General features: G+C 51.3%; 1 protein-coding gene across 1 annotated transcript; it reads right to left on the bottom strand.

Annotated features, from left to right (window-relative positions):
• Positions 1-1,527: 1,527 nt before the first annotated feature.
• LOC308266148 (ribonuclease T2-like) lies at positions 1,528-26,817 on the bottom strand (the record flags this gene model as incomplete). The annotated part of the gene is made up of 15 exons (XM_080700166.1): positions 1,528-1,614; positions 1,794-1,918; positions 2,251-2,473; positions 3,436-3,525; positions 4,685-4,768; positions 5,377-5,469; positions 5,957-6,172; positions 7,343-7,417; positions 9,237-9,282; positions 11,040-11,153; positions 18,374-18,444; positions 18,951-19,008; positions 20,681-20,733; positions 24,293-24,353; positions 26,735-26,817. The coding sequence occupies 15 exons, from the start codon at positions 26,815-26,817 to the stop codon at positions 1,528-1,530; spliced, it is 1,479 nt and encodes a 492-aa protein (XP_080556292.1).
• Positions 26,818-27,152: the final 335 nt, after the last annotated feature.

Consider the following 27,152-nt stretch of genomic DNA (forward strand, 5'->3'; position numbering starts at 1 on the left):
TAAAAAGATAAACAAGTACGACCAATAATTTTAAAGAAGGCACATTACACATTTGGATCACAGCAAATAGATTTGAAGGTCAGCGTCCCTATGTCACAGCCTGCCAAAGAGTGGCTATCTTTTTCATGCCTGGTATGCCCAGTTGCTATGGTAACCTTTAGCCCGGGCTGTAAACGCCGGATGTTTGTTTATAGATAAGGCGAAGACAGGCTTAGAACTCACTTTCAAGAAAGAAAATGGTTTTGTACTCTAAACAATTCAAAATATTCCAAAAGCACTTCAAACTTCAAAAACAACTCTTTAACATCAAGAAAAGGATATTGAAAGACAAATCTGACCTTAAAACAATTCCTAACAACAAACCAGGTCCTTAGATTAAAACAACTTTTACTATAAAAGCAAATAGGGCATGAGCAAGTATAAGCAAGCAGCTTTACAGAAGCCAGAATTGAGCAAGCAGTTATGAAGGCAGGCACTCACAAGTTCACTCTAACTTATTTCTATATTCTAATATCTTATTTCTCTAAGGGGAGGGGGTGTCCCTCACAGCACTCTTACAAGACCAGCCTCAGCAACTTAATGGCACTCTTGACAACACAGCGAGACCCTGTTTCAAAATTAAAATGAAAATATAAAAAGGGCTGAGGTGCTGCTCAGAGGTAGAATGTCCCTGGGTTCTATCCTCAGTGACACATGAAGAGAGAGAAGGAAGGGAGGGACACAGGGGGCACCCCTGGCCTGGGGAGGTAGCTCAGTGGTTGAGAGCTTACGAAGCCTGCGTAAGGTCCTGGGTTTGATCCCCATTACTGCAGAATAAAAAGAAGGAGGGGCCACTTGTCTTTGTAAATCCTGTATAGAAAAAAATGAGAGTCGTAGCTTAGAGAAGCTTGGTTGGGGAGAAAGTTGTGTTGTTATACAGGAAATGACTGAGAGCCTTCGCCGCCGGAGTGGAGGTCTGGCAGGCTGAGCCTCGCAGAGGAGGCAGAGCCTGCAGACCCCACATCAAACTGCACCCGAAGCTCCGGTTTCAGTTCCTTGCTCCGATTGGTCTTCATTTTTAAAGACACCTGTTTCTTGTAGCTCATCACCGTGAGGACCCTAACTGAGAAGTGTGCGTCGTGTCTCACAACCACCGGTTACGAGCCAGGTCTTTGCTGGTAAAAATGGTGGTGCGACCAGCACACTCTCCACATGAAAACACAGACAGACGTGGCTGCTCGCCTTCCTCACTGACGCCAGGGGCTGTGACTCAAGCCTGTACCGGCCTCAGATTTCAGAAGCAAGTCGGTATACAGTCAAGGTAGCGCTGACGGCTCTTAGCTTCACCCATCTGCAATTCTCTAATATCATCGGAGTCTGAAATGCTAATTTTACCGTATTTTAACTAAAGTAAATGGAAAACTCATTATAGTCACTCAAAAAAAATCACAAAAATCACATAAAATTGCAGCAACTCTCATCACCTGTCAAAGATTTTGCTTGGAACAAGAAAATCCCAGCTACTGGCCCCTCTGTGGGGAATGTAGCTCATCCCGTGGGCAGAACCATCAACTCCTCTTCTTCCACAAGCCGATCACAAACCTGGGCCTGCGCGGCTGGTCCCACGAGCTGGACCTGCTGAGGAGAGGAGCGTGGTGACCACCAGCTTCTCAGCCCACCACACCCGGAGGAAGACAGCCCATCAGGGGAAGCTGTTGTCCAGTGGCCCCGGGACCCGGATTCAGCGCTTTCTATCCCTGATCCAGAGTTCAGAGAAAACAAGACTGACCAGCAGCCGTGAGCTGTCGGCTCACAGCACAGGACTGGAGAAGCTGGAGCGGCGCTTCCCGAGGACGCTGTGGCCGTCCGCCCTTCTCTTCACTCATCCCGCGGCTCTTCAGCTGTGCGGTGTTGGCTTGGCACTCGTGTGCCTCGGGCACTGCCGTGAGCTCCAGGGGCGCAGAAATCAGCTGGACAGGAGCCTGGGCTTCCCAGGACCGCTGTGGAGCCCCACGCCATCTTCACCTGGGCGCTGTCTCGCTCCTTGGCTCTTGCTCTTAACTGTCTTCTCCCTGAGCGCCGCCTCCCTTCCTCCAGGCTCTCCCCACTCATTCTCCAGCCATCTTATTTTTACTTTATCCCTTTATAGCCCTCACCTCAGGAGGGACCGCCCTGTCTGCCCCTGTTCCTTCAAGCCCAGGAGAGGCTGGCTCACAGGGCCCCTGGAGAGGCCAGTTAGCGTGCCGCGCCCTCACCTCAAGGCACCCTTACCGAAGCCCAGGGCCCAGAGGCTGCTGTGAGGTCCAGGCCCTGGATGATTGGCAGCAGGCTCTGCCAAGCTAGAGGAGGCAGTGCCCGGGCCACCTGCAGCCAGGTCCCGGCACAGGGCAGCGCCGCCGGGCAGCCTCAGGAGCTGCTGGGCCTGCGAGGGGAGCCGATAGCCCGGGCAGCCACAGTGTGGGGAGGGGGTCCTCCAGAGAACGCTGTCCACACACTGGCACCCAAGGGGCTGGCGGAGAGTCCGGCACAGCCCAGCTGAGAAATTCTGAGGCTCTGAACTAAGTTAATAATGGAAAGCAGAAAACAACTAAGGGGATAAATGCTTTCCGTGGCCGAGGTGACATTAGAAAGAAAAGCCCGAGATCATTTTAGGGTTTCTCCTGGAGAGCTACACGTGACGTCATTAGCAGATATGGGTGGAAGGGGCGCCCACAGGAGGACGCGGCGTCTAGTTCTAAGTACGGCACCGCGGCTGGTGGTGGCAACTCAGCCTGCGGTGACCGTGAGGTGCAAGATGGGCGCACGGGAGCCCTGCTTCCCAGGTGGGAGGGCGCTCTGGGTGTGCGTGTGGCCGGCCCGCTGCCGAGCTGGCCCCTCTCCAGGTTTCATGGGCCCACATGCGTTTTCTTGCTTTTTTTTAAAATGGCCTTTCTACTATGTCATGGTTGGATTTGAACTATTCCCCTAAAAGGCTCATGTGTTGAACCCATGTCCCCAGTGCAACAGCATTCAGAAGTTAAATACAAGCTGGGTGTGGTGGTGCACGCTCATAATCCTCGTGCTTGGGATGCAGAGACAGGAGGATCGGGCAAGTTTGAAGCCAGCCGCGCTGGCTTAACAGACCCTGTTTCCAAATTTTAAAAAGTATAAAAATAGGTCTGGGAGCCTAGCCTGGAGGTAGAAGGGTTCCATCCCCAGAACCGCAAAAAAAAAAAAAAAATTAATAAAAATAAAAAAAATAAAATAAAATAAAAGCTTAATACAGAGTCAGGACTCTAATCCCATCCAGGGATAAGGCCACTGAAAGGTCAGCAGTTCAAGTGGATTCACTGGGTGGCCATTTAGGAAGGTGGGGTGTGGCTGAAGTGGTCCTGGGGTGCACCTTGGGGACCGTGTCTGTCCTCTCTCTGCACTGGCTACCACTGAGTCGAGTCACTTTCCTTGGTCACTGCCTACCGCCGTGATGTCTGCCTTGGAGTCAACTGCACACGATGCATCTGGACCAGCAAGCCAGATGTTCCCTCCTCCGAGTCCTTGTTGGGTGTTCTGGTCACAGAGAAGCGGCTAGTACAGAGTCTCGCCCACGCCCCACTCCAGGGAGCTCCAGGCAAGGGGACCCCTCGCTGAGCACCCCTGGCTGCTGGCTCCCTCCACATCCCAAAGACACGCACGGCCCAGCCGCCCCCCAGCTTGCTGTCTCCACTGCACCAACCTCCAGGCCCAGGAGACGCTGAGCTGGAGACCCTGCCTAGCCATCCCTGCTGAGCACCGAGAGTGTCGGGTCAGAGCTGAGCTCGAAAACGTGTTTAATGTGAAACACACGCTGGACCTGGTGTCCTTCCCGCATCCCTGCTGGCCAGAGCGCCCGTCCTCACCTGGCACTGAAAGCTTATTTAGCCCCTGCTGCTATGCACTAGGCTGATTAGAAACAGGAATCCCGAATCAGGAGCTCCCTCTCCTGAGGGCAGCGACCTGGCCCTGAGGGCTGCCTGAGGACAGCGTGACACTGGCCAGCCCATCCTGGGGCCCATCTCGTCACCCCAGGGCCCGCACCTCTCCCCAGGATGCCATCCCATGTGAGCACTAGACGGCTATTAAGAAAGGCTCAGACTAGGATAAGAAACATGCCTTGTTTTCAATGGGTTAAAAACACAAAGGCAGAGAACATTGCAATCCCCACCTTTCTCGACCCTCCAAGGGAACACACAACTAAACACAATTCAAATCAGATGTCTGTTCCCATTTGCAGACCCATCCGCAGGTACTGACCTTGAAACCTAGCCTTGAGCCCTGTATGTGCAAAGCCACTCCAAAGAGACAACAGCCACCTTCTGAGCGAGCCCAGAGCATCGCGAATCCCTGCGAAGGGACACTGGCCAGCCCAGGCAGCGGACAACAGCCCTGGCCCTCACCAACATCAGACACACACCAGCACGGGGGTGGGGTGGGGCAGCCCAGGGGCTGGGGGATGGTGGGACCGAGCTAATGCCGGGATGGGATCCTTGGGTGGCTGCTCTGTCCTCCCACTGCCAAGTGGCAAGGCTGCCTCCTCCGGCTGTAGCACAGAAAATAACAGGAAGATCCGCTTTTGACCAGACCCCGAAAGCAACACTCTGGGGTCCGGAGGAGCCACAGGGCTTCCCTGGGGAAGGACGCCCGGTCCTGTGTCACTCCTGCAGCGAAGGGCCTGCTTCCTGCTGCTCGCCTTCCTGGCGGGGCTCAGCTGCTGCTGCGCCTTCCTGAACTGCTGCGCTGAGGCCCCTCTGCGAGACACTGGAGCTAGGTTGTGCTTTTAGGACGGAAATCAGTTTTCAGTGCGTGAGTCAGGACAACTCATTTCTTAAAGACAGGATTGTTTTGAAAAGGTGACTGTATTGGGAAGTAAATATTTTTAAATGCTTAAACACAATACAGCACATATTAAGTTCTACTTACTAAAAAAGATTAAGAGCAGCCGGGCGTGATGGCGCACGCTTGTAATCCCTGCGCTTGGGAGGTGGAGACAGGAGGATCCCACAGGTTCAAAGCCAGCCTAGCTGGCTTAAGAGACCCTGTTTCCAAATATTTATATATATACATATATATACATACATATATACATATATATACGTATATACATATATATGTGTGTGTATATATATATATATATATATATATATATATACACACATATATTTAAAATAGGTCTGGGAGTGTAGCTGGATGTAGAAGGGCTCCATCCCAAGTACCACCAAAAAATAAAAATAAAAAATAAACCAAAAAAAAAAAAAGATAAAGAGGAAAATATTCCCGATTAAGATGAAAAGGAAAGTTTTAAGAGTCTAGGCAGAACATATGAAGGAAAGAGTTTTTTAAAGCACGCAGAGGAAGCAACCTGCTCCGGAGACCGTCACCCACCCGCATCACAGGGACATCCTCCACGGGGGCCAGCTTGGCTTGAGTCACCGCAGCAACACCTCTAACGGAAGGGGTCTGAGGTTCTGGAACACACTGTCCACAGAGGGAGAGGACAGCATCGCCGGCTACACTTAAATGTCTAAGCTCTTCTCGGTGGCCTGAATCTGCCTCCCCACAGGAAATGGCGCCTGATGCCTGATATACACTCAACTATGACTCATGGTTCTCAGGAGAAGGGCCCATAATCACACGCAGACAAAAATTAACAGAAACTGAAAGAAAAAACCAAGACACATTTTTTTTCTTTTTTTGGAGCTGGGGACTGAACCTGAGGGCATTCTACCTCTGAGCTCAGCCCTCAGCCTTATTTTGTTTATTTTGAAACAGTCTTGCTAAGTTGCTGAGGCCCTCACTAAGTTGTTGAGGCTGGCTTTGAACCTGTGATCCTTCTCTCTCAGCCTCCCAAGTACTGGCGTGTCACCACTCTCAGCTTGAAACATACTTTTAAAGATTCTGGAGTCGGTTTTTAGAAAGCAGTGATCTATGAATTTCTCTTGTTTTGGAAAGCACAGAGCATTGCCAAAATCTGGGCTTCAAAATTGGTATTTGCCGGTGGTGGGTAAACGACAAAACCTAATTCACAGTCGGCCATCCCATGCGCAGCAGCAGCCTCCTTGGCCACAGCCTCCTTGGCCAGCTGTGCTTCCTGCTCCCCGGACTCCGTGCAGTTCCGCAGTTTCAGGTCCTCCTTGGTGAAGCACAGCTCTATTTGACCAATGGTTTGTACCTGCTCATCCTAGAAATAAAAAGTGCCATGCTTTGGAACTCAGACCTTGGTTACCATCATGGCTTTATGAGCACGAAGCTTTGGAACTGACCTAAGACCCCAGACTGCAGGGCAGAGCCCCTGGACAAACAGAGAAAGCTGGGAGCAAGCAGGGAAAGCAGCCGGGCCATCAAGCTGGGGCAGGACGCCTGGTCCGAGGCCTGCTCCCAGTCCCTCCAGGGCACCTCCTCCAGCCTCACAGCTCTGGGACAGGGTGTGCTTTTAGCTTGAAAAACTTTAAAGCATCTATTAAGATGCGTACGACCCAACTGCTCACACCGTATACATGCACATCAAGATACTGAAAGAAGAAATGGCTTTTCTAGGTACATACCTATTGCTAAAAGTATCTGAGTCTTTATTAGCTTAAAAAATAAACTATTATGTTGTCTATAAATTGGACTGAAAATTGCAATTAAAATTCTTATGATTAGCGCTAGGCATGGTGGCGCACACTTGTGCACACTTGTAATCCCTGCGCTTAGGAGGCGGAGACAGGAGGATCGTGCTAGTTTGCTGGCTTAAGAGACCATGTTTTCAAATAAAAAAATATATAAAATAGGTCTGGGAGTGTAGCCTGGAGGTAGAAGGGTTTCCAAGAACCCCAGTACCAAAAAAAAAAAAAAAATCTTAAGATCAGCAACATAAGTACTTCTAAACCTTTAACCCAGTAATGCACCTCCCCCTCCTATTCCTCCTTCTAGAACAGGCAATATTCTCATTAGAGTTAAGGGGCAAGAAAACAAATCCTATCTTAGCATGATATTGAAGAACCATCCACTATTTCAAAGCACACATAACACACTCCCAGACACACGTGCACAGAAAATAAGACTGCTTTTGACCCTTCCCCCCACACATGTGAACACACAGTATGCACACAGCATATGTCCACAATCATGAATACATGCATGTGTGCAAAAGACACGGCTCCAGGCACATACATGCCTGTGTACACATCCACATGCATGGTCATGTACATGCTTGCACATGCACAGCACATGCTAGCACCATGCACTTGTACAGTCACACGGATGCACCCCCACCCTTGAAAAGTCCAAGGGGTGGAGACAGACTCCAGGAGAGCAATCGTGTCTTCTCAGGAAAGACTGAAGAACAGCAAAACAGGACACGGCTGACCTGCTCTGGTGGAAGGCACTTGATCTTAGGGACCACTCCGTAGATTCTGGTAAGGGCATCCAGAAAATCTGAGACCTGTCACCAAGTGAAAGTGCATTAGAATTGAAAACGCAGAGTGTAACTCTGACAGTCTCAAGCTCAGCGGCGTCAGCCCTGTCCCCCACATGCAGGGACCTGGGCGTGCCCAAGGGAGGACACAGCCAACGTGGGCACCATCACAAGCAGTGCTTCCTCTTCCCGTCTGCCCACTTTGTCTGCAGTGCACCCCTCTTCTGCTTCTCCTCCCGGGCCACCCCACCGAGGCGCCCACACCACAGCACCCTCGCTGCCGGGCTTCCTGCTGTCCGCAGCCTGCACATCCCAGCCCACTCTTCAGATCTCTCCCCACAGCAGCCGATTCCCCTCCCAGCAGGTGCTCTGAGCTCCAGCTCCTCTGACCTCCGCCATCACCCGCTGCGCTCTGGAATCCCAGCACCTCTCCAGCCTCATGCCACACACCAGGGCCCACCCCACCCATGTGGCGGCCCCACGCCTGCCTGGATGTTAGTCTTTCTTGCCAGTCTCCACCAGCATCCAGACGCCAGGCTCTTGGCCACACGCCTGCTGTGGGACACTGCTGAGACACCAGGAGAGTGGTCCTGGATCTGGGAAGCACGCCTCCTTAATCTGGAGCCCTTAGAGGCTTCGGGGAGAGTTGTTCAAGTAGAAGGCAGGCACAGATGGCTGCCCCATCATGGTCTGGAGAAGAGTGGGGTGGGGCAGGAGTGGGGCGGGGCTCTCCTGGGCTCCATCCCATCTCAGACATGTCTCCAGTGGGGCTGCTCTCCACTGTCCCAGCAGCACCCATCTGCCCTCTGCAGGTGCGTGGCCAAGAGCCTGGCCTCAGGATGCACAGCAGAGTCAGATGCACTCACAGGTCAGGGCCCCGGTCACTGCACGTGCCGGTGCACAGGGCACTCAGCACAGCACCTTCCCTCACCTACGTGAACACGAGCCAGGAACGAAGGGGCCTGCCAGCGCTCAGCTCTGGATGCCAGGAGGGTTTCTTTCTTTCTTTCTTTTTTCTTTCTTTTTCGGTGCTAGGGATTAAACCCAGGAGTATTCCACCAGGATGCTACACCTTCAGCCCTATTCCTTACTTTGAAACAAGGTCTCACTAAGTTGCTAGGGTCTTCCTAAGTCACCGAGGCTTCCGCAGACCTGCAATCCTCCCTCACCTTCCCAAGTACTGGGAGCACTGGGTGTTTGCCAGCACGCCGGGCTCCAGGATGGTCTTCAAGAGGCAGCTGACAGTGTCTTCCTCACGTCTCCTGGCCTCACGTCCCCTCCCCTCCATGAGGCAGGAACAGGGTCAGCTGGAAAACCTCTGCCGCCCAGAACACGCCACTGGGGCAAAGGCAAAGCTGCCCAGAGGCCCAAGTGACTGCCCAGGCCAGCCCTGACCCCAAACTGCAGAACTCGGAACTCACAGCAAAGCCACGAGCAACAGCAGGCAGCCAGGAACCGAACCAGCTGCGCTCCACCCGGCCTCCCAAAGGACCTGGCCATGCTTAAATGTTCCTATCTGTGTCACCATGATAAAAAATGCTTTTCCTCAAACATAACACATCACAAAACTGAACACGCCCCTTTCCAGGCTCAGACACCCCGCCGCAGAGCCGGGATCACACACTGCTGAGTACCCGCCAGGCATCTAAATGTGCACATCGCTGGTCTGAGTAACCTCCAGTGGGTATTCAGGGTGCACGTGGAAACAGAAATCATCTACTTAAAACAATGAAGCCAGGTAGGAGGCGCTTTGTGTCACCGTAGAACCCAGCTGTGGCCCATGGGATGAGGCGCTGCAGATGTCCCCAGTAGATACACAGCAGGGAAGGCGCTAAGGCACACTTACGAGGTAGTGTTTGATGGATGGTTTAATCATAAACTTCAGCAGCATACTAGAGGTAAAAAGGAAACCGTTAGATGTATAATGCAGGCCGCACCCTCCTCTCTTGCTCTTTTCAAATATTATTTCATTGTGAGGACTAAGGCACACTTAAAGCAGAACGCTTCTTCTCCGTGACTTCAGGCAGTAAATATGCGAAGTAGGCCAGGGGAGCCATCCACCTGCACACCTCTCCATGGTCCTCCCCACAGAGCAGGCCTGCACAGGACCCCGGCGGGCACGCCAGCGCCACCTACTGGCTAGGCCCCTGGGGACGGCTTGTTAGCTACCTTTAGACTCAAAACTTACCCTGGAACATTGCACTTGACCAAATCTTTAAACATATCATTTGCCCACAGGTTTGGGTCACATCCTAAAGCGCTGCTATAGAGGATCCTGAGAGCAAAGGGACTTTAAAAGCCACAAAGGTACAGCACAGGCACGCTCAGATTGCCCATTCCAAAGATATCCCCTTGGTCCCCATCAAGCCTCTCTGGATCTTTCTGAATTAGGCTCACATAGGGGGATGCAAAGCTGCAGGCTGCCTCGTGAACTCAGCCAGCTGCGGCACTCCTGGAATAAGCAGGAAAGAGGTGCAGCCGGGGTCCTTGAAGTTACCCCAGACCCAGGTAACTGACTGAAGCCCTGCACTGCTACCAGTGTATAACCAACAGCAGGTCCCAAGGAGTTTTTGCCACAAAAGTATCACAGTGTGTGTGTGTGTGTGTGTGTGTGTGTGTGTGTGTGTGTGTGTGTTCCCAAGGACTGAACACAGGATTTTTTTTTAAACCTCTGAGCTACATCCCCAGCCCTATTTTAGTTTTATTTTGAAGCAGGGTCTCACTAGGTTTCTAAGGGCCTTGCTAAGTTGCTAAAGCTGGCTTTGAGTCTGTGATCCTCCTGTTTTAGCCTCCCAAGTACAGAGATTACAGGTGTGTGCTACCACACACGGCTGGGGTGACGGTTTGCCTGTGGCTTCAGGGGACAGGCGGCTTCAAGTGCTCGGGCCTTCCTCACTCTGCCCTGTCCTGATCTTAAACTAGTTTGTTGGCTTGTTGTGGTCGCTTACAGTGAGGGTGCTAAGAACACTGACACCCAAGGCACAACAGAAACCCAAGTGGGAAGGGAAGGCTGGCTCCTGGCGCTCATGACCAGACGCCGGCGAGTGGCAGGGCGCAGGCCTGGCCAGGGGCATCGTCCTTACAGGCTCACTGGATCTTGCCTGGTGACAACATACTCCCCGTCTCCAGAAATGGACTGAGAGTCTTAGCACAAGCCCATTGGGTTTGGGTTTTTTCTAGACCCCAACTTGCTAGGTGTAGTGGCACACGCTTGTAATCCCAGGACTTGGGAGGCTGAGACAGGAGGATCGTGGTTCTCAGACAGCCTCAGCCACTTAGTGAGGCCCTCTGCAACTTAGTGAGACCTTGTTAAAAAAAAATAAAGAATAAAAAATAGGGCTGGGGTGTAGCTTGGAGGTAGAATGACCCTGGGTTCCATCCCCAGCACCGTCCGGCTGCTGTCCCTGGAGCGCCCCAGCAGGGGCAGACTCCCACAGACTGGGGCTGTGCCTAAGGACTTAGCTGATGCCGGGCCTCTGCCGCGCGCCTCGCGGTCCTCACTGCTGACCAGTCAGTACCCAGAGGCGCCTGCCGGAGTCTGCTCTGCCCGTGTGGCCACGTGGCAGAGGGCCTGGATTCAGGGGACAGGTGGCCTGGTGCTGAACCAGCCTGGCCCTGAAGCCAGTCCCACGCTGCAGGGGACACTCACCTGTTGAGGTCCAGCCGCTTGTAGAGAGCCAGGGTCTTCCCAAAGTACTTCTTCTCGGAGTTGAGGGTGTCCAGCTGGGCGGCACAGGTGCCGTGCTTTTCCCACTCGTGCCTCCTGTGGGTGCACAAGGGTGTTGGCGCGCTCTCCCACTCCGGGGAGGCACACGGGGTGGAATGCCCGCTCCCACACAGGTGAGCCCTGCGCCCAGAGGAACATCTGGCGATCCCCAAAGTACCGCCTCCACCTGGCACGGTCTGCACCTCGACACGACATGCGGCTGCCAGACAGCAAACCAAAACCTGGGATCCAGCACTACCCAGGTACCCTCAAGTCCCATGGGGGTGTGTGGGCTCCTACGGAATTCCTGGGCAGCCAGGGAATTCCAGAGAGCAGAGGGGCATGCAGGAGCCACCCTTTCTACCCAAGGAGCCAAGGACAGGCAGGGTGGCTGGTCAACAAGAAACCCCCCCCCACTCCTGCAACACCAGATTTCTCGGCATCTGCATGAAAACCACTCTGGCAGCTATTGGCAAGATTTCAACATGAGAAATAAGCCCCGAGAGAAGGTGTGGTCTCTGGCCAAAAGTACTCTCCACTTTTAGATATTCTTTCATAACTATTATTCTTTTGGTAATGATTCTTTTAACTCTCCACACGAATTGCTCAGGTGGTGTAAGATCAGGACTGTGAGAGAAACTGAGTCCGTGGAAAATAAAGTTTCTGGTAATTTGTCCAAGCCTCTAAACGTCCTCGGCTTTGTTCAAATGGTAATAAAACTTAGTTAGAATTTAGATGCAGTGGCAGCAGATTTCCCCTCAATCTCTGACCTTCAACCTAATCACTAACTTACAACAAAAAAGGCCCTAGAGGGGGAGGCGACCTGGTGCCTCTATTTACCCCTCTCTTTGTGATCCTGCCCAGATACGGGAAGACAAACGTTAGGTGTGACATCAAAGCAACCTAGTTTATGAGCAACTAATACTGCCCAATACAATGAAGCTGAAGGCTTGGAAGATTCTTGACCTTTACACCCAGTATGAGCCCTGCCCGAGATGGGGGAGGCGCCACGTGGCTAAGGAAAGTATATTGCAAAGGGTCTGAGACAGGAATATGGATTATTTATAAGATGAATAGGTTTCTAATAAGCCTATCGTTTGAGGAAAAGTGTTTCACAGCTAAGGAGTATATCTGACAACTAAATCTAAAAACTACATGGTATTTTGGTGTTTGTCTGCCAAACTGTGTTGTGAGTTTGCTTAAGCTTTCAGATTTTAGAAGGCAAGGTGAGCGAGACCTGAGAAAACTTTATCACATCCACCTGAATCGCCACATTCCACCATGCCTGCCATATGGACTGAGCCCTAAAGATGGAAAGTTCCAAGAAAGTTAAAGAAGATTCCCCAAGAGGCCTCCAAGCCTTGGGCGTGCCCGTTTCTTCTGGGAGATTGCTCTTTGGAACTGCCTGTCTGCAAGATCCAGGAGAAGATCTGGAGTTAATCTCTTGAAAGCCGGACTAGTTTTTTTACCTTTGTTTACATGTTATTCACTATTGTTTTACAGTGATTGCATTCCCCTCTTTTGCTCTTATTATTAACTTTACTGGTGAAGGGTATATATTTTTCTGGGTTCTTGTAATAAAGTGTCATTAGCTCAAGAAGCTCTTGTCCATATCAGATTCCTTCCAGAAGCGCCGCGAATAGGAACTTAAAGAAATTTATTTCCTAGAAGGGAAAGAATCGCTGCAGATAAGAGGCTTCAGTACGTCACCCTATCTTCCCCCATCTTTTCTGAGATTTTCGATCGCGAGTGGGATCACCCCAAACTCGACTGAGCCGGTTTGCGGCACACTCCCTCCTCGGCATCTGCTAGATATTATAGCTGTGTGTCCATTCCAAACCATCACAACACGCATGATCTAGACTCAAGAAATAGGGCTGTGGCCCTTCCTTACAGTACAGTGGAGTTAAACACGTTTCACATTCTTGCCCGGTTCTACAAACGCTGAGAGTAGAAAACATTACTGTAAGTTCTGAAATGAGGATACTGAGGGCTATGACCTCCTGAAGGTCACACACCCAGAGCCGGCACTTACACCAGTCTTGACGCTGAGGTCAGAGCGCACACCCACCTTCAGACCGCGGTGACAACTTGGCTCAGACACGGCCACGGTTAGCATGGACAAACCAGACGGGCGGCAGGTTCCCCAGCTGGGATTAGCGATTAATTCAGTGAGCTTTAATAAGCAACATTCACATGGCCATGTATAAAGCACTTAACATGCAGTTCTTCCCAAATGCAATCTAAATTGCATTCGTTCATTGGTAGAGCCAGTTTTAAATAACTGCAATGGATATGTGACAGTCTCTCAGAACTATGAAAACTATGAGGAGTTGTATACAGAAAGAATTAATCTAAATAAATAACTAGCTTTGTTATCTGGAAGAGCTTCCAGAGTGGATCATGTCATAACTTTCTCTATTCTATGGAGCAGAAGAGGAGACTCTCAAAATATAAACATGATCTCATAGGTCATATTTACCTTTGCGGGTTAGAACAAAAGCTTTAGTGTTCATGATTTTACTATCAAGCTTGAAAAATAAAGGTAAAAAATTTTCTTTTATTAGAACACAAAAATACATGCCTTGCTTTCCTTTCCTGTTTTCCTAAAGCTCGAGGGCCCTGGTCATAGAGGGCCTTATGCTTTTTCTTTCCTCTTTTGGTACTGGAGATTAAACTCAGAGGCATTCTACTTGTAAGCTATACCTCCAGCCCTTTTATTTTATGAAACAAGGTCTAACTAAGTTACTGAGTCTGGCCTTGAACCTGCAATCCTCCTGTCTCAGCCTCCCCAAATACTGGGATTACAGGGGTGTGCCACCAGACCTGGCAAGGGCCTCCTGCACCTATGTTTGCTAGTTGATTTTAAGCTACTTGGTTCAAATCTGATAACTATCATGAAATGATGTTACAACCGGAAAGGTATATTTTGTAAATTTAAGTCATACTTCTAGTTTGGATCTGAAATATCCCCCAAAGGCCCACATGTTAAAGGCTTGGTTGCTCGCCTGTGGGGCTAATTATTACTAGGTGCTGAACTTCAGAAGGGGGAACTCTTTGGAGGAACTTGAGTCCTTAGGGGTATACCCCCAAATGAGATGCTGGGGCCCCACTTCTGCCTGTCTCTTTATTTCCTGGCTCCTAGCAAGTCAGCAGGCCACCCTGGCCACGAGCTCTCACCACGCAGTACTGTGCTGCCAACAGCCCGATGGGGCCAAGGACCATGGATTGAAACCTCTGGAACCATAAGCCAGAATAAACCCTTCCTCTTCTGAGGTTGATTTTCTCAGCTACTTGTCACAGTAACGGAAAGCTGACTGACGCAGCTGCCACAGCCTCATCACTGGAAGACACAGTGGGGTGACACATAAAGGCTTTCTCCTCTTTTTCCCAGTTCAACCCAGGTTGGCAACTATCTATCCTGAAACCATTTCCTAGAAAACAGGCTGTGCAGAGCAGTAACTTGAGACACGAGCTTCACGTCACTCCACTCTTTTGAGACGCTCTCTTAGAGGTGAGCTCGGCGTGCAGATCCAGGGCCCATGGGTCCTCTGCCACTTGCTGGAGGGGACACCAGCCTGAGGATCCAAGAACTGACGAGGGCCATTATTTTCAAACTACTGTTTTAAAAAAATCTCTTACTGACTCTGGGCCCCGAGCCGGACTGCGTGTAGCATGCCAGACCCTGGAGAAACCGGGCACAGTAAGACGCTGGGTCCCAGGCAGGGGTCACGAGGGGAACGCCAGCCGGGGCCCGGGTCGCAGGACTCTAGGCCCCGGGCCGGATCACGCTTAGCACGCCAGTCCCCTGAAGAAACCGGGCCCAGTAAGACCCTGGGTCCCAGGCAGGGGTCAGGCAGGGCACGCTGGATCCAGCCGGGCCCGGGTCGCAGGACTCTGGGCCCCAGGCGGAGTAGTGCGGAGCACACTGGACCCATGGGGAAACCGAACGGGTCACAGTGCTACTAAGTGCCTGTCCCCACTACCTCCTCAAACCACACATACTGTCTTCTCCTATTAAAAAAAGAAAAAAAGAAAAAGAAAAAGGAAAAGGAAAAGGAAAAATATCGGAGAGGAGTTAAGAAAGCCGTTGCGGATGTCAGGATACTGGGTATGCAGAAAAAACTTATCCAAATGCACTGAAACTCATGGAAAAATTCCCCGTGAAGGAGGACTGCTATTTCTCTATATTGTTAAGAATCTTGGACAGCACCTGTAAGGAAAGAGTTTAGCGGAGACCAAGGAGAAAGGTGGTGTTGAAAGCGGTCTCCGCGATGATGGTGGAGACTTATATTTAGGAGAAGCAGAAATCGGATCCTACCAACCTTATTTTTTTGGAGAAATTACACCAAATGTTGAATGCTACCGTCACGCATGCTTAGGAACACTGGACAACATTCAGAGTGGAAAAAGAGCCTGGGAAGGATTTGAAATGGTGGAGGCAGTGGCAATGGCAGTGGCCAGTACTCAGGGGAGGCAGAGATCTGATGCATTACACCTGGAACCTTTGAAATAATAAGCCCAGAGGCAGAATGCTACCACCACGCACCCTCGAGAACATGGAACGATTGGTTGGGCGAAGAGGGTGCTCGGATTGGAGCCTGACAAGGGGTGAGGCCAGTGATGGCAAAGCAAAGCTGGGACTGGAGCCTGCCGTGAGGCAAGGCCGGTGCTGGAGCCTCTGAGGCCGGGATCGGAGCCTGCGGAGGGGTTAGGCTGGTACTGGGGCCGGTGAGGCCAGGATCGGAGTCTGCCATGAAAATATAAATCATATACTTCCCCTAATCAGCAATAAGTAGGAGGAAAGGGGCAACAGGAAGAGGTTGAGCTATAGAAAGGGCCCTGTAGTGAAGCAACTAAGGTGACCAATCAGAGGGTATGTAATAGGGGAAGATGAAGCCTCTTTAAAAGGCAGGAGGTACATAAACAAATGTATCAAAGTTAATCACCAAACAAGCATGGGATCGAGGGAGGGGGAGGGAATGGGATGCGGGCTGGATAAGGGCTAATTGGATGATGTGTGCTTGTATATCCTCTCAAGTCTTGTATTCCAATGTAATATATGATTACAATGTACCAGTTTAAAAAATCTCTTACCAAATTTGACTTTTTCTTCGAAAATTGTATATAAAACTACTTCTAAATTAAATGACTCTTCCTGGGAAAATCGGATTAGTTGTGGTCCGAATTACAAACTGTCGTATTGGAGGTAGATATAGAAAAAAAGAATTACCTTTAGTTGGTATAATGAAAATAAAAAAATGTCAATTTTATCTTGAGAAAGAATGATTTAGATAATACTTGAATCAGGAGCAGCATTCCTGCCCCAGGCTCAGGCCCCATCAACATCAACATCTCTCCTCCCCAAGGCACAGGTGAGATCAATATCTTTAGGTATGTCTTTTTAAAAAACATATTTCAAACTAGGAGCACTAAGCTGGGCATGGTGGCTCACACTTGTAATCAAAGTACTTGGGAGGCTGGACAGCAGAATCGCAGGTTTGCGGCCAGCCTCAGCCACTCAGTGAGGCCTTCTACAACTTGGTGAGACCCTATTTCAAAATAAGAATAAAATACAGGGCTGGACATGTAATTCACAGGTAGAATGCCCCTGGGTTCAACCCCATGCACCAAACCTCTCACACACAAAACAAAAACAAAAACAAAACAGCAGCACTATTTTCATACTAAATATTCTTTCCCGTCTGACTTAGACGGAAGCCTAGACATACAAGTGTTTGATCTAGGCTTCAGTAGAGAAAAATTTAAAAACAAAGTAATGAGTGAAAAGGTCCACTGGTTACCAGGAAATAGCACCTGCCTGGCTTCCTACCCACTGGTTACCAGGTCAGTACCTTCCTACTCAGTGGTTACGAGGTTAGTACCTTCCTACCCGCTGGTTACCAGGTCAGTACCTTCCTACCCACTAGTTACAAGGTCAGTACCTTCCTACCCGCTTATTACCAGGTCAGTACCTTCCTACCCACTAGTTACGAGGTCAGTACCTTCCTACCCACTGGTTACCAGGTCAGTACCTTCCTACCCACTAGTTACGAGGTCAGTACCTTCCTACCCACTGGTTACCAGGTCAGTACCTTCCTACCCACTAGTTACGAGGTCAGTACCTTCCTACCCGCTGGTTACCAGGTCAGTACCTTCCTACCCACTGGTTACCAGGTCAGTACCTTCCTACCCACTAGTTACGAGGTCAGTACCTTCCTACCCGCTGGTTACCATGCCAGTATCTTCCTACCGCTGGTTCCAGGTCATTACCTTCCTACCCACTGATTACCAGGTTAGTTCCTTCCTACTCACTGTTGACCAGGCCAGTATCTTCCTACCCGCTGGTTACCAGTTCAGTACCTTCCTACCCGCTGTTTACCAGGTCAGTACCTTCCTATGTGCTGGTTACCAGGTTAGTACCTTCCTACCTGCTGGTTACTAGGTTAGTACCTTACTACCCGCTGGTTACCAGGTTAGTACCTTCCTACCTGCTGGTTACTAGGTTAGTACCTTTCTACCCGCTGGTTACCAGGTTAGTACCTTCATACCTACTGGTTACCAGGTAAGTATTTTTCTACCCGCTGGATACCAGGCCAATACCTTCCTACCCACTGCTTACTAGGTTAGTACCTTCCTACCCGCTTATTACCAGGTCAGTACCTTCCTACCCACTAGTTACGAGGTCAGTAGCTTCCTACCCGCTGGTTACCAGGCCAGTATCTTCCTACCGCTGGTTCCAGGTCATTACCTTCCTACCCACTGATTACCAGGTCAGTACCTTCCTACCCACTGATTACCAGGCCAGTACCTTCTTACCCGCTGGTTACCAGGCCAGTATCTTCCTACGGCTGGTTACCAGGTCAGTACCTTCCTACCCACTGATTACCAGGTTAGTACCTTCCTACTCGCTGTTGACCAGGCCAGTATCTTCTTAGCCACTGGTTACCAGGCCAGTAAATTCCTACCCCCTGGCTACCAGGTCATTACCTTACTACCCACTGGTTACCAGGTCAGTACTGCCTGCCCTCGTCCTCTAACCACCCGTTACCAGGCCAGTACTGCTGGCCCTCGTCCTCTAACCACCCGCTACCAGGCCAGTACTGCCTGCTGGCTCCACCCACTGGAGAGGGGACCTGAATGGCACAGCAGGTCACCGGGGCTTGGGCACCTGTGTTTGGGCCTCCACATAATATGCCGGCTTCCCAGAAGGCACTTAGGAAGCTTCTACACCTGAGATGCAGGACGCTGCCAGTGAGGCTGGCCAGCCCACCTACCAGAACTGGGTGGGATTAGAGGAGGGGTGAATGACATCAGGCCAGTACTCCTTCATTTCCGGCAGAAGATCCTATGATCATTGAAAAAATAGATAAAAACCATGGACTCAAGAACAAACTCAAAACCTAGGAAGCAGTCTGACAAATATATCTTCACAGCCCAAGCTCTGCTCGTTAATAGCATTGAGGTGAGTACACCCGATTCTTTACTTATTCTGCAGGAAGCGCTCCTGCAGATATCTACGTATATAAATGAGACGCCTCGCTGTGCGCCTCACCGGCCAGCTACCCCGGGGCCCTGGACTCGGGCCTCGGGGGCAAAGGTGGGGCAGCCAGGTAGTCTCTGTTTCCGAGCTCACCTCTGCAGGGTCTCTGCCCAGAGCAGAGGAGAAAGGTCTGTTTTAATTTATGGGATATTCTAGATACCACTAATTACTAAAACAGGCCCGGGACTCAATCCTGGCAAAGGCTGCCATGAGCCTGTAATTTTGAACATGACTTTGAAGGGCCAGTTGTGATGAAGAGCGCTACTGTAGCTCAGTGCTCTACTGCAGAAAACTAGATAGAAAGTTAATACCTTGATCTCGTCTAAATTAAAATGCCACGACCGATTACATTCTTCCCCTTTGTCAGGCCTTGGGACACAAATTTAAAAATAAGAATATTAGTGTCAGTTGAGATGGTTTCTACACGACATTAGAACACACTTGAAGTCTACAGAGAAGGAAAAGAGAAATTCTAATTGAGAATTCCTTATCCCCCATCCGCAAACCTTTAACAAAGAATGCTTAGATACAAGTTGTTACAGTTTGAGGGTTTGTTTTCTGGTTTTGGTTTTGTTTTGTTTTGTTTTTACTGCTAGGATTGAACCCAGGGGCATTCTTCCTCCAAGTTACATCCCTAGCCTTATTTTCATTTTATAACATGGTTTCTCTAGGTTGATGACAGTCTTTTGCTGAGGCTATCCTTGAACCTTGAATCCTCCTGTCTCAGCCTCATAGGTAACAGAATTACAGGTGCATTCTACCTCATCTGGCTTGAGTTTCTTTAGAAAAGGAAACTGTTAAGGAGGATGGCGCAGGTCGAAGCTGGCTTATGAGACCCTGCTTCCAAATATAAAAAGTATAAAATAGGTCTGGGAGTGTAGCCCGGAGGTAGAAGGGCTTCCAGGAACCCCAGTACCACCAAAAAAAAAAAAAATGTCTAGGAATAATGTTCAAGGGCTGGCTTTTTAGTAGAACAATGAACCACCCACCAGGGGACGCTCTGGAGTCAGCCCACTCTCAGCTATTAGTTCTAGCAAGATCTAGCAAGATGATCCTAGTTATCAGACCTGAATCCACTTAAAATTTGCAAGAAAAAAAAAGAGAACTTGCATCTCTAAGCTGTGACAAGCGCTCAGCGTAATAATGCATAGACCTGACATGCTCACGGAGTGCCTGGTGCACCACCAAGCAGCCTGCACCCTGCCCACACGTCCAACCAAGAGCTGAATTCTGCCCTGGCCTGTCTGCTTCGGGACACGCTGACGCCGCTCACTGCCAGCCACCTCGCTGGCCCAGAGCCCTGGAGCAATAGGGGCCCTTCCCGGGGACAAAGTCATGTGCATAATTTAACACCACAAGAATATGCACAGGAATATAGAGAAGACGAAACTAGAAAACCAAGGTGAATATAAAGTATGCAAAACAACAGGTTTGCTCCCATTCTCCCTATATAAACCACATTCATTCACATGAATAGGGTGCCTATAAAAAGCGCCCCCAAGAAAGAGCAAAGTTAAAAAGGCAGCTCTGTTGTGGTACTGGGGATTGAGCCCAGGGCATTCCACCTCTGGCCTTCATCCCCAGCCTACTTTAGTTTTGTTTTTGGAACGGGGTCTTACTTGTTTGATCAAAGTCTTACTACTTGCTGAGGCTGTCCTCAAACCTGCTAACCTCCTGTCTCAGCCTCCCGAGTACTGGGATTTTAAGTATGCGCCACCACGCCTGGCTTAAAATTAAAACTTAGTGAGGCTAAAATGTACCCCTAAGTACATTATTAAAATGTATTGCCCAAAATTTAGTGATAGGATTTCTAAACACATATTTAAACCAGATAGTTATTCGTTTATCAAAACAGAACTAAATAAGAATAGGATTAGAGTTACGTTAGAAAAACTAAAAACATTTTAGAGTAAGGATCTGGTCTGCTGCATAAACTCCTAACAAATAGAGCAGCGTCAGTATTAAGCCTGGAATGGAGCTAGCGTCTCGAGTCCTCGCTGCTCCTGACGCTTCATTGGGTTTTGCTGTGCCCGCTGCTTGCCAGAGTCCGTGTATTGTCCAGTAGTCCAGAGAGTCTCGACAGCTGTCCGCTTCCTAGGGAGAAAGGACACAAGAGAATTGCTTCCCTGCTTAAATACACTTAGCGCTTCAGCATGCATCAAAAAGATATCGGCACAGTAACAGCACAGGAAGACCAGCTTCAATCTACAATGAATTCGTTCCAGCCGCACATTCATGCAGAAAGACATCAGGGTGGGTGTTCTGGGCCAGTCCTCACCCAGCCTGGCTGACAGTGAGAGGCTCCATTTAGAAAAAAAAATCATAAGCCCCTAGCAGCTAGCTAATAGTTAAAACAGCCAGCTAATAGTTAAAAAGAAAGTATATTTTACTGCAGTTTACAGCTTAGGAATGTAAGATATGCGATAAGCCCACCCCATCTTATCTATACTGTCTGGGCCAGAGCGCCTTGACCCGGGAGCTTACTGACTGCACCTGGTATTTTATCTAACACTTGACTACACAGTGTACTTTTCAAATGATTCTGAAATTTTCTGTAAACGCATGCAATTTAGCCCAAAACCCCCTAACTAATGGTCTTTTCCCTAGAAATACCCTCAGTTTCAGTGGCTCGGGCCAAACTCCTATACGAGTCAGCCCCAGTGCACTGGCTCCTTAATAAATCTTTACCTTTTGCTTTTGCATCAAGATTAAAGTTTCTCGTGTGTTCTTGCTGTCGTCGCTTATCCCGAGGCTGATTGAGGGTCTCCCCTCTGCGGGGGTCTTACAACAGAACCGGACAGCCGGCTCGCTCAAGTCAAGTGCTTGCAAATTAAGTCAAGCTAATTAAATGTGCATGTCTGCCCATGAATAATCTACTTACCATGTAATCAGAATTAAATGTTTGAGAACAAAGGCTGACAATACCCTAGTACATTCAAGTTTGCTTCAGTACCAGGTTCAAATTACACTAAGTATTGAAAACACGAAGCCAAGAAATAAATCATGGTGAAAGCAGGAGTATATCTTCACCTCATTAGGAAGGTAAATCACAGACAAAAACCTCGGTGTAACCAAACCTTTGTAGGAACCCCACTAGGCCTAGCTAAGATGGTGTCTGTCCAGAATGAAGCATCAAGAACTCCATTCCGGCTATCAGACCAATGAAGCAGGCCTCAGGTCTAGCCTCCCACTCTGACTAAGCAAAGAAACACAAGAGGAAGCACGCTCACGCCCGGCCCTCTCCTCTCTGCACCCCACGTCCGTGGACAGGGGGCTTGCTTTCGTGGCTGCTTATCTGGCAAAGGGAACTGAAACACCCAGTAAGCACCAGCTGCTACAGAATGACTGAGCATCAGAGCTCAGCATCTGAGTGAGGGGCTCGGCATTCTCCTCTACCCAAACCCAGATCCATCCCTAAGGAGACGCCTCTCCTGTGGGGTGCAGCTCGAGAGGAGCAAATCCAGGACCTAGCGGGTCTCTGGCCAAGCTACACAACCAGCTTCTGTACCTACCTACACAGAGGTGACCATGTCTTTCCTTAAGACAGCAAGTTCGCACCAGCTCCCGCCACATGACACAGTCCCAGCACCCTCAGGTAGATCTCACAGAGGGAGAAGCACAGACAGCCTGGCTGCTGGGAGACTAAGGCCAGGGCAACAGAACTTCCTCATCAGGGCCAACCCACCCGAAAAAGAGGCCCTCACAGGTACATCTATTTAAATCTTACTTCTCATGCCTCTGGCCAGAAGGCTCTCCCAAGCAGATCACCAGCAGCCAGGGGGCACACCCACATTTCCTCCCCCAGTGCTGGCTCAGCCACCCAGCCTGCCACACACACGCACGCACACACGTGCACACGCGCGCGCACACACGCACACGCACGTCCTTCAGTAGTAGCCAGGGACTTCACCGATTCCTCACTTCCCAGGAGCCCCAACCAGATTCCCAGCCAGCCAAAATCGAGCCGCCACCTTGGGGCCACTCGTGTGCCAATGCACCCTAGGCCACAGCAGGGAACAGCACTGGAGGGAGAGAGGGCTTCGGAAACTGACCACAGCGTGAGAGACCCTGTTGGCATGAGCTTCCAGGGCAAGCTTATCGTCTGGTGAGGAGAAAGATAGAAACTCCCCTCTCATTGGTCAACAGGAAAATAAGTGAGAAAGTGGAAAGGAACTTGCTCCACATGCTGGAGGCCATCAAGAGGTCAGACCTCCTACACAGCACTTAGAGGTTACTCCACCTCGCATACTAAAGAGTCTCAAAATGCAAATACCACTCTCAAGCCCAACCTTCAGGGACACTGTCAGTACAGTGAGTGCTGGCTCGGCCCTGACAAAGCTGGTCAGATGCCTGGGACGCCAGGACTGGCTTGGGAGGACTCTCAGAGCAGGAACGGGACAGGCCCAGCTGGGACTCCGCGGGAAGTCTCGGCCCTGACAGCCTTAAGGGACGCGAGGCACGGCAGATGGGTGTCCAGAACATGAGAAGGGGGCTGCTGGCGCCAAACAGAAGGAAGGAGGAGGCAGGCCGGGGACGCTTTCAGAACGCGTCCATGACACAGGAGACGGCACGTCCGGCTGGTCCAGAGTTTAACTGTGTTCCACAGAAACACATCCCTGTCCAACTCTCACACTTGTGAATGTGACCTGACTTGGAAGGAGGGTCCAACCCAGCTAAGAGACCAGGTGGGTCCTAAGTGCAATTACTGGTTGGATTTGGAAGAGTCAGAAGAAGCCTCACGCAGAGGGAGGCACCAGGGGATGTGATGAGCCTCGGTCTCCAAGGACTGCCAGCCTCTGCTGGAGGCTGAGCCAGAGGCCAGGGGCAAGTGCTTCCCAGAACACCTACTAGTGCCTGCACTGGAACTTCCAACTCCAGGACCATGAGAGAAGAAGTCTCTGATGTTCTAAACCACTGCAGGTGTGACGCCATTACGGCCGCCCTAAGAAACCAACACGCCAACCTCTGGAAAGGGTCCACTGTCCACCAGGGGCAGAGCAAGGAGCCTGGGCTGGGCCAGCCAGAGATAAGCACTGCAGCACCATCTCATCAACCGACTCTGCAGGGGTCCTAGATCAAAGGGCTGAAGTGGGAGAGAAGAGAGAAAATTAAGAGGCGGAGGAGACCTGAAGGGAGTCCAGGGAAATGGAGCCTAAAGTGGAGTCTGCCCCTGGCAAGGCCAGTGACACCCAAGAGTTTCAGAAGAATTTACCAGAGCCCCTGAGCACTGGACCATCCTTAGGGAGGGGTCTGTTTACCAAGAAGACAGGTGGAATGCAAAGGGGATCCTCCTCTGGCTCTGGCTACTCAAGAGAGAATCTCGGCACCAGCTGGGCTGTCCAGAGCCTGGAGATGAGCCGGCCAGCGTGGTCTGGACGTGGGGGTGACAGCAGAGGCACCTGTGAGCATCAGACTGACAACACCCTCTAGTATCTCCCGAAAGTCCCCATAGAAAGGGGGCTCCCCAAGCCGCCTCGCTCACTTTTGGGGTGGCCTGCATTCCTCTGGAATGTGTATTTCTACTTTCCTAAGTAAATCCCTGCCTGCGTCTCTGCCTGGCACGTACTGAGCTCCTTTCCATCCACAGGCCGTGGATCCTGAGGGAGAAATCGAGCCTTCTGCCCTGACAGGGCCGTCGACACAGAAACCTCACCTTGCATACTGTCGGCGGCCAGTGCTGGCTCAGAATCAGCTTTGTCCAGGGGTGGCGGCCACTGTTAAAAGACAACAAATTTAGTTTGCAGTAACTTTTTTAAAGTTATAGAAAAATTAATTCATTTAACCCACCCATTCAACAACTGAGTACCTGTGGGATTAGGCGCACAATTGAACAAAGTCCCTACTCTCCTGAAGTACACTCCACGCAGGGAGTACACTCCACGCAGGAAGTACACTCCACGCAGGAAGTACACTCCACGCAGGAAGTAACTCCATGCAGGAAGTACACTCCACACAGAAGGACACTCCACGCAGGAAGTACACTCCACGCAGGAAGGGCACTCCACGCAGGGAGTACACTCCACGCAGGAAGGGCACTCCACGCAGGAAGGGCACTCCACACAGAAGTACACTCCACGCAGGAAGTACACTCCACGCAGGAAGGGCACTCCACGCAGGGAGTACACTCCACGCAGGAAGGGCACTCCACGCAGGAAGTACACTCCACGCAGGAAGGACACTCCACGCAGGAAGTGCACTCCACGCAGGAAGGGCACTCCACGCAGGAAGTACACTCCACGCAGGAAGGGCACTCCACGCAGGAAGGGCACTCCACGCAGGAAGTACATTTCACGCAGGAAGTACACTCCACGTAGGGAGTACACTCCAAGCTGGAAGGGCACTCCACGCAGGAAGGGCACTCCACACACAGGAAGGGCACTCCACGCAGGAAGTACACTCCACGCAGGAAGGATACTCCACGCAGGAAGGGCACTCCACGCAGGAAGTACATTCCACGCAGGAAGTACACTCCACGCAGGGAGTACACTCCACGCAGGAAGTACACTCCACGCAGGAAGGGCACTCCACGCAGAAGGACACTCCATGCAGGAAGTGCACTGCACGCAAGAAGTAACTCCACACAGGAAGTACACTCCATGCAGGAAGACACTCCACACAGAAGGACACTCCACGCAGGAAGTACACTGCATGCAGGAAGTGCACTCCACGCAGGAAGTACACTGCACGCAGGAAGGACACTCCACGCAGGAAGCCTGGCCACGCCAGCTTTCCTGGGGTCTGGGTCCCTCCAGGAAGGCAGCGGTGCCTCCCCAGACCTGAGCCATGCTGACACCAGGCCCTGGAGCCTCCAGAGTGGAAACAGAATAGACCTTTCCTTCAGGAGAAGCCTGCACCCGCATGTCATTACAGTAGCCCAAGACGCCACATAGAAGGCCTCTGCGCATATTACAACAGCGTGGGGGCAGAGGGATTGACGTAGAACGTGCAGCTGGCAAAAATACTCCAGGAGGTGAGCAGTCCAGCTCAGGCGGATTCTGAATAAATCACACTTGAGAAGGGGAGAGTCGAGGTGGGAGGAGTGGTTACTTCTTAGCTGTGGTCAAATCTGCGTCCCGAGGACTAGGTGGAGCTCCCAGTGAAGGTGCTTTGAAACTTCGTGGAAATGCAAACTAATACCAGGTGCTCTCAGTAGAAAAGAAGATAAGAAGTCCTGAGGACTGAGTTGGGGAAGAGCCGGATCCCGCCCACCTGCCGCCCAAGCCTCATTTTACAGGGTTGGACTCTGAGGCTTGAGATGACGTCATCTTCAGGAAGACCACCTCAGCATGGTCTATTTACCATAAACCCATCAAGCCCCTAAACATCTGTAACAAAATCTCACCCCATAATTCAGGCACCAGTGATGTCAGTGTGAGAACAGGCTGCCGCCCACCCTGGGGAGAAAGGAAGAGGCCCCAGGGAATCGCACTTGGCCCAGGGAAGCCAGTTCTCAGGCCCAGTCAGGAGCTGGGAGCGCCCTTGGGGTCGGACCCGGCTCCTGCTCTCCCAGCACACTATCAGGTGTGTAGGGGGCGAGGGTGCGGGGTCCGGCACCTTGCAGAGAGGTCTCTGCGGCCAGGCCTTGCTGGCTAGGGCCCAGGGTTCCTAGCACTTCCAGTAGCTGCTCTCTCCGCAGCAGCTGAGTGCCCAAAGTTCACACAGCTGGGGACAGCCATCCCAGCAGTCCCTGGTAACAGCAACACCTTCTGACCCAGTGAGAAAGTAAGCAAACTCTTCCTGGGAACGCTAAGGCACACTGTTGTCTCAAGCTCTGTGCTAAAATACTAAAGGTGCTTAGTTAAAAAGTACAAGCCGGGCACGGCTTGTAATCCCGGCATTCAGGAGGCTGAGACCGGAGGACCCGGGTTCGCGGACAGCCTCAGCTACTTAGTGAAGCCCTAGGCAACTCAATGAGCCCCTGTTTCAAAATAAATAATAATAAATAGGGCTAGGGGTGCAGCTCGGGGGAACAAAGTAACCCCCCCTTCCGCCCCTCTGAAGCAAGAATGAAATGCTATGAACCCGACAGTACCAAGCAAGAGGAAGGCTTCCTGCTGCAGTCTAGGACCAGCTCCTCACTCCCCACCGCACTCACCCCCGGGGCGCGCCCGCGGCGCACAGGCAGCACAGCGCCAGCCCCCAGCCCAGGAGCGCGCCCAGCACGGCCGGGGACGCCATGGCTCCTCCGGCCCGACGGTCCTCCGCGCACGGACGCAGGCGACCCGCACCAGGTCCCGGAGTCCAGCCGCGGCGCTGCCCCAAGTGCTTCCGCGGGGTCAGCCCAGCCTTAGGCCAGCCCGGGCCGAGGACACGCCCCGCGCCCCGGGCGGACACGCCCACAGCCCGGCCCACGCCACGCCCCTTCGGGCGGGCACTGACCTTGGACCGCTGCGGAGGGGACACGCCCCTCCCGAAGCCCCGCCCCGCCTGCTTTAGGATGGCCCCGGAGCCACGCCCCTTAGGCCTCACTGAGGGTACCTCGCCCCCGAGGCCACACCCCGGCCTCCTAAGGG

This window comes from Muscardinus avellanarius, assembly GCF_963383645.1.
Source record: "Muscardinus avellanarius genome assembly, chromosome: 8".
NCBI lineage: Eukaryota > Metazoa > Chordata > Mammalia > Rodentia > Gliridae > Muscardinus > Muscardinus avellanarius.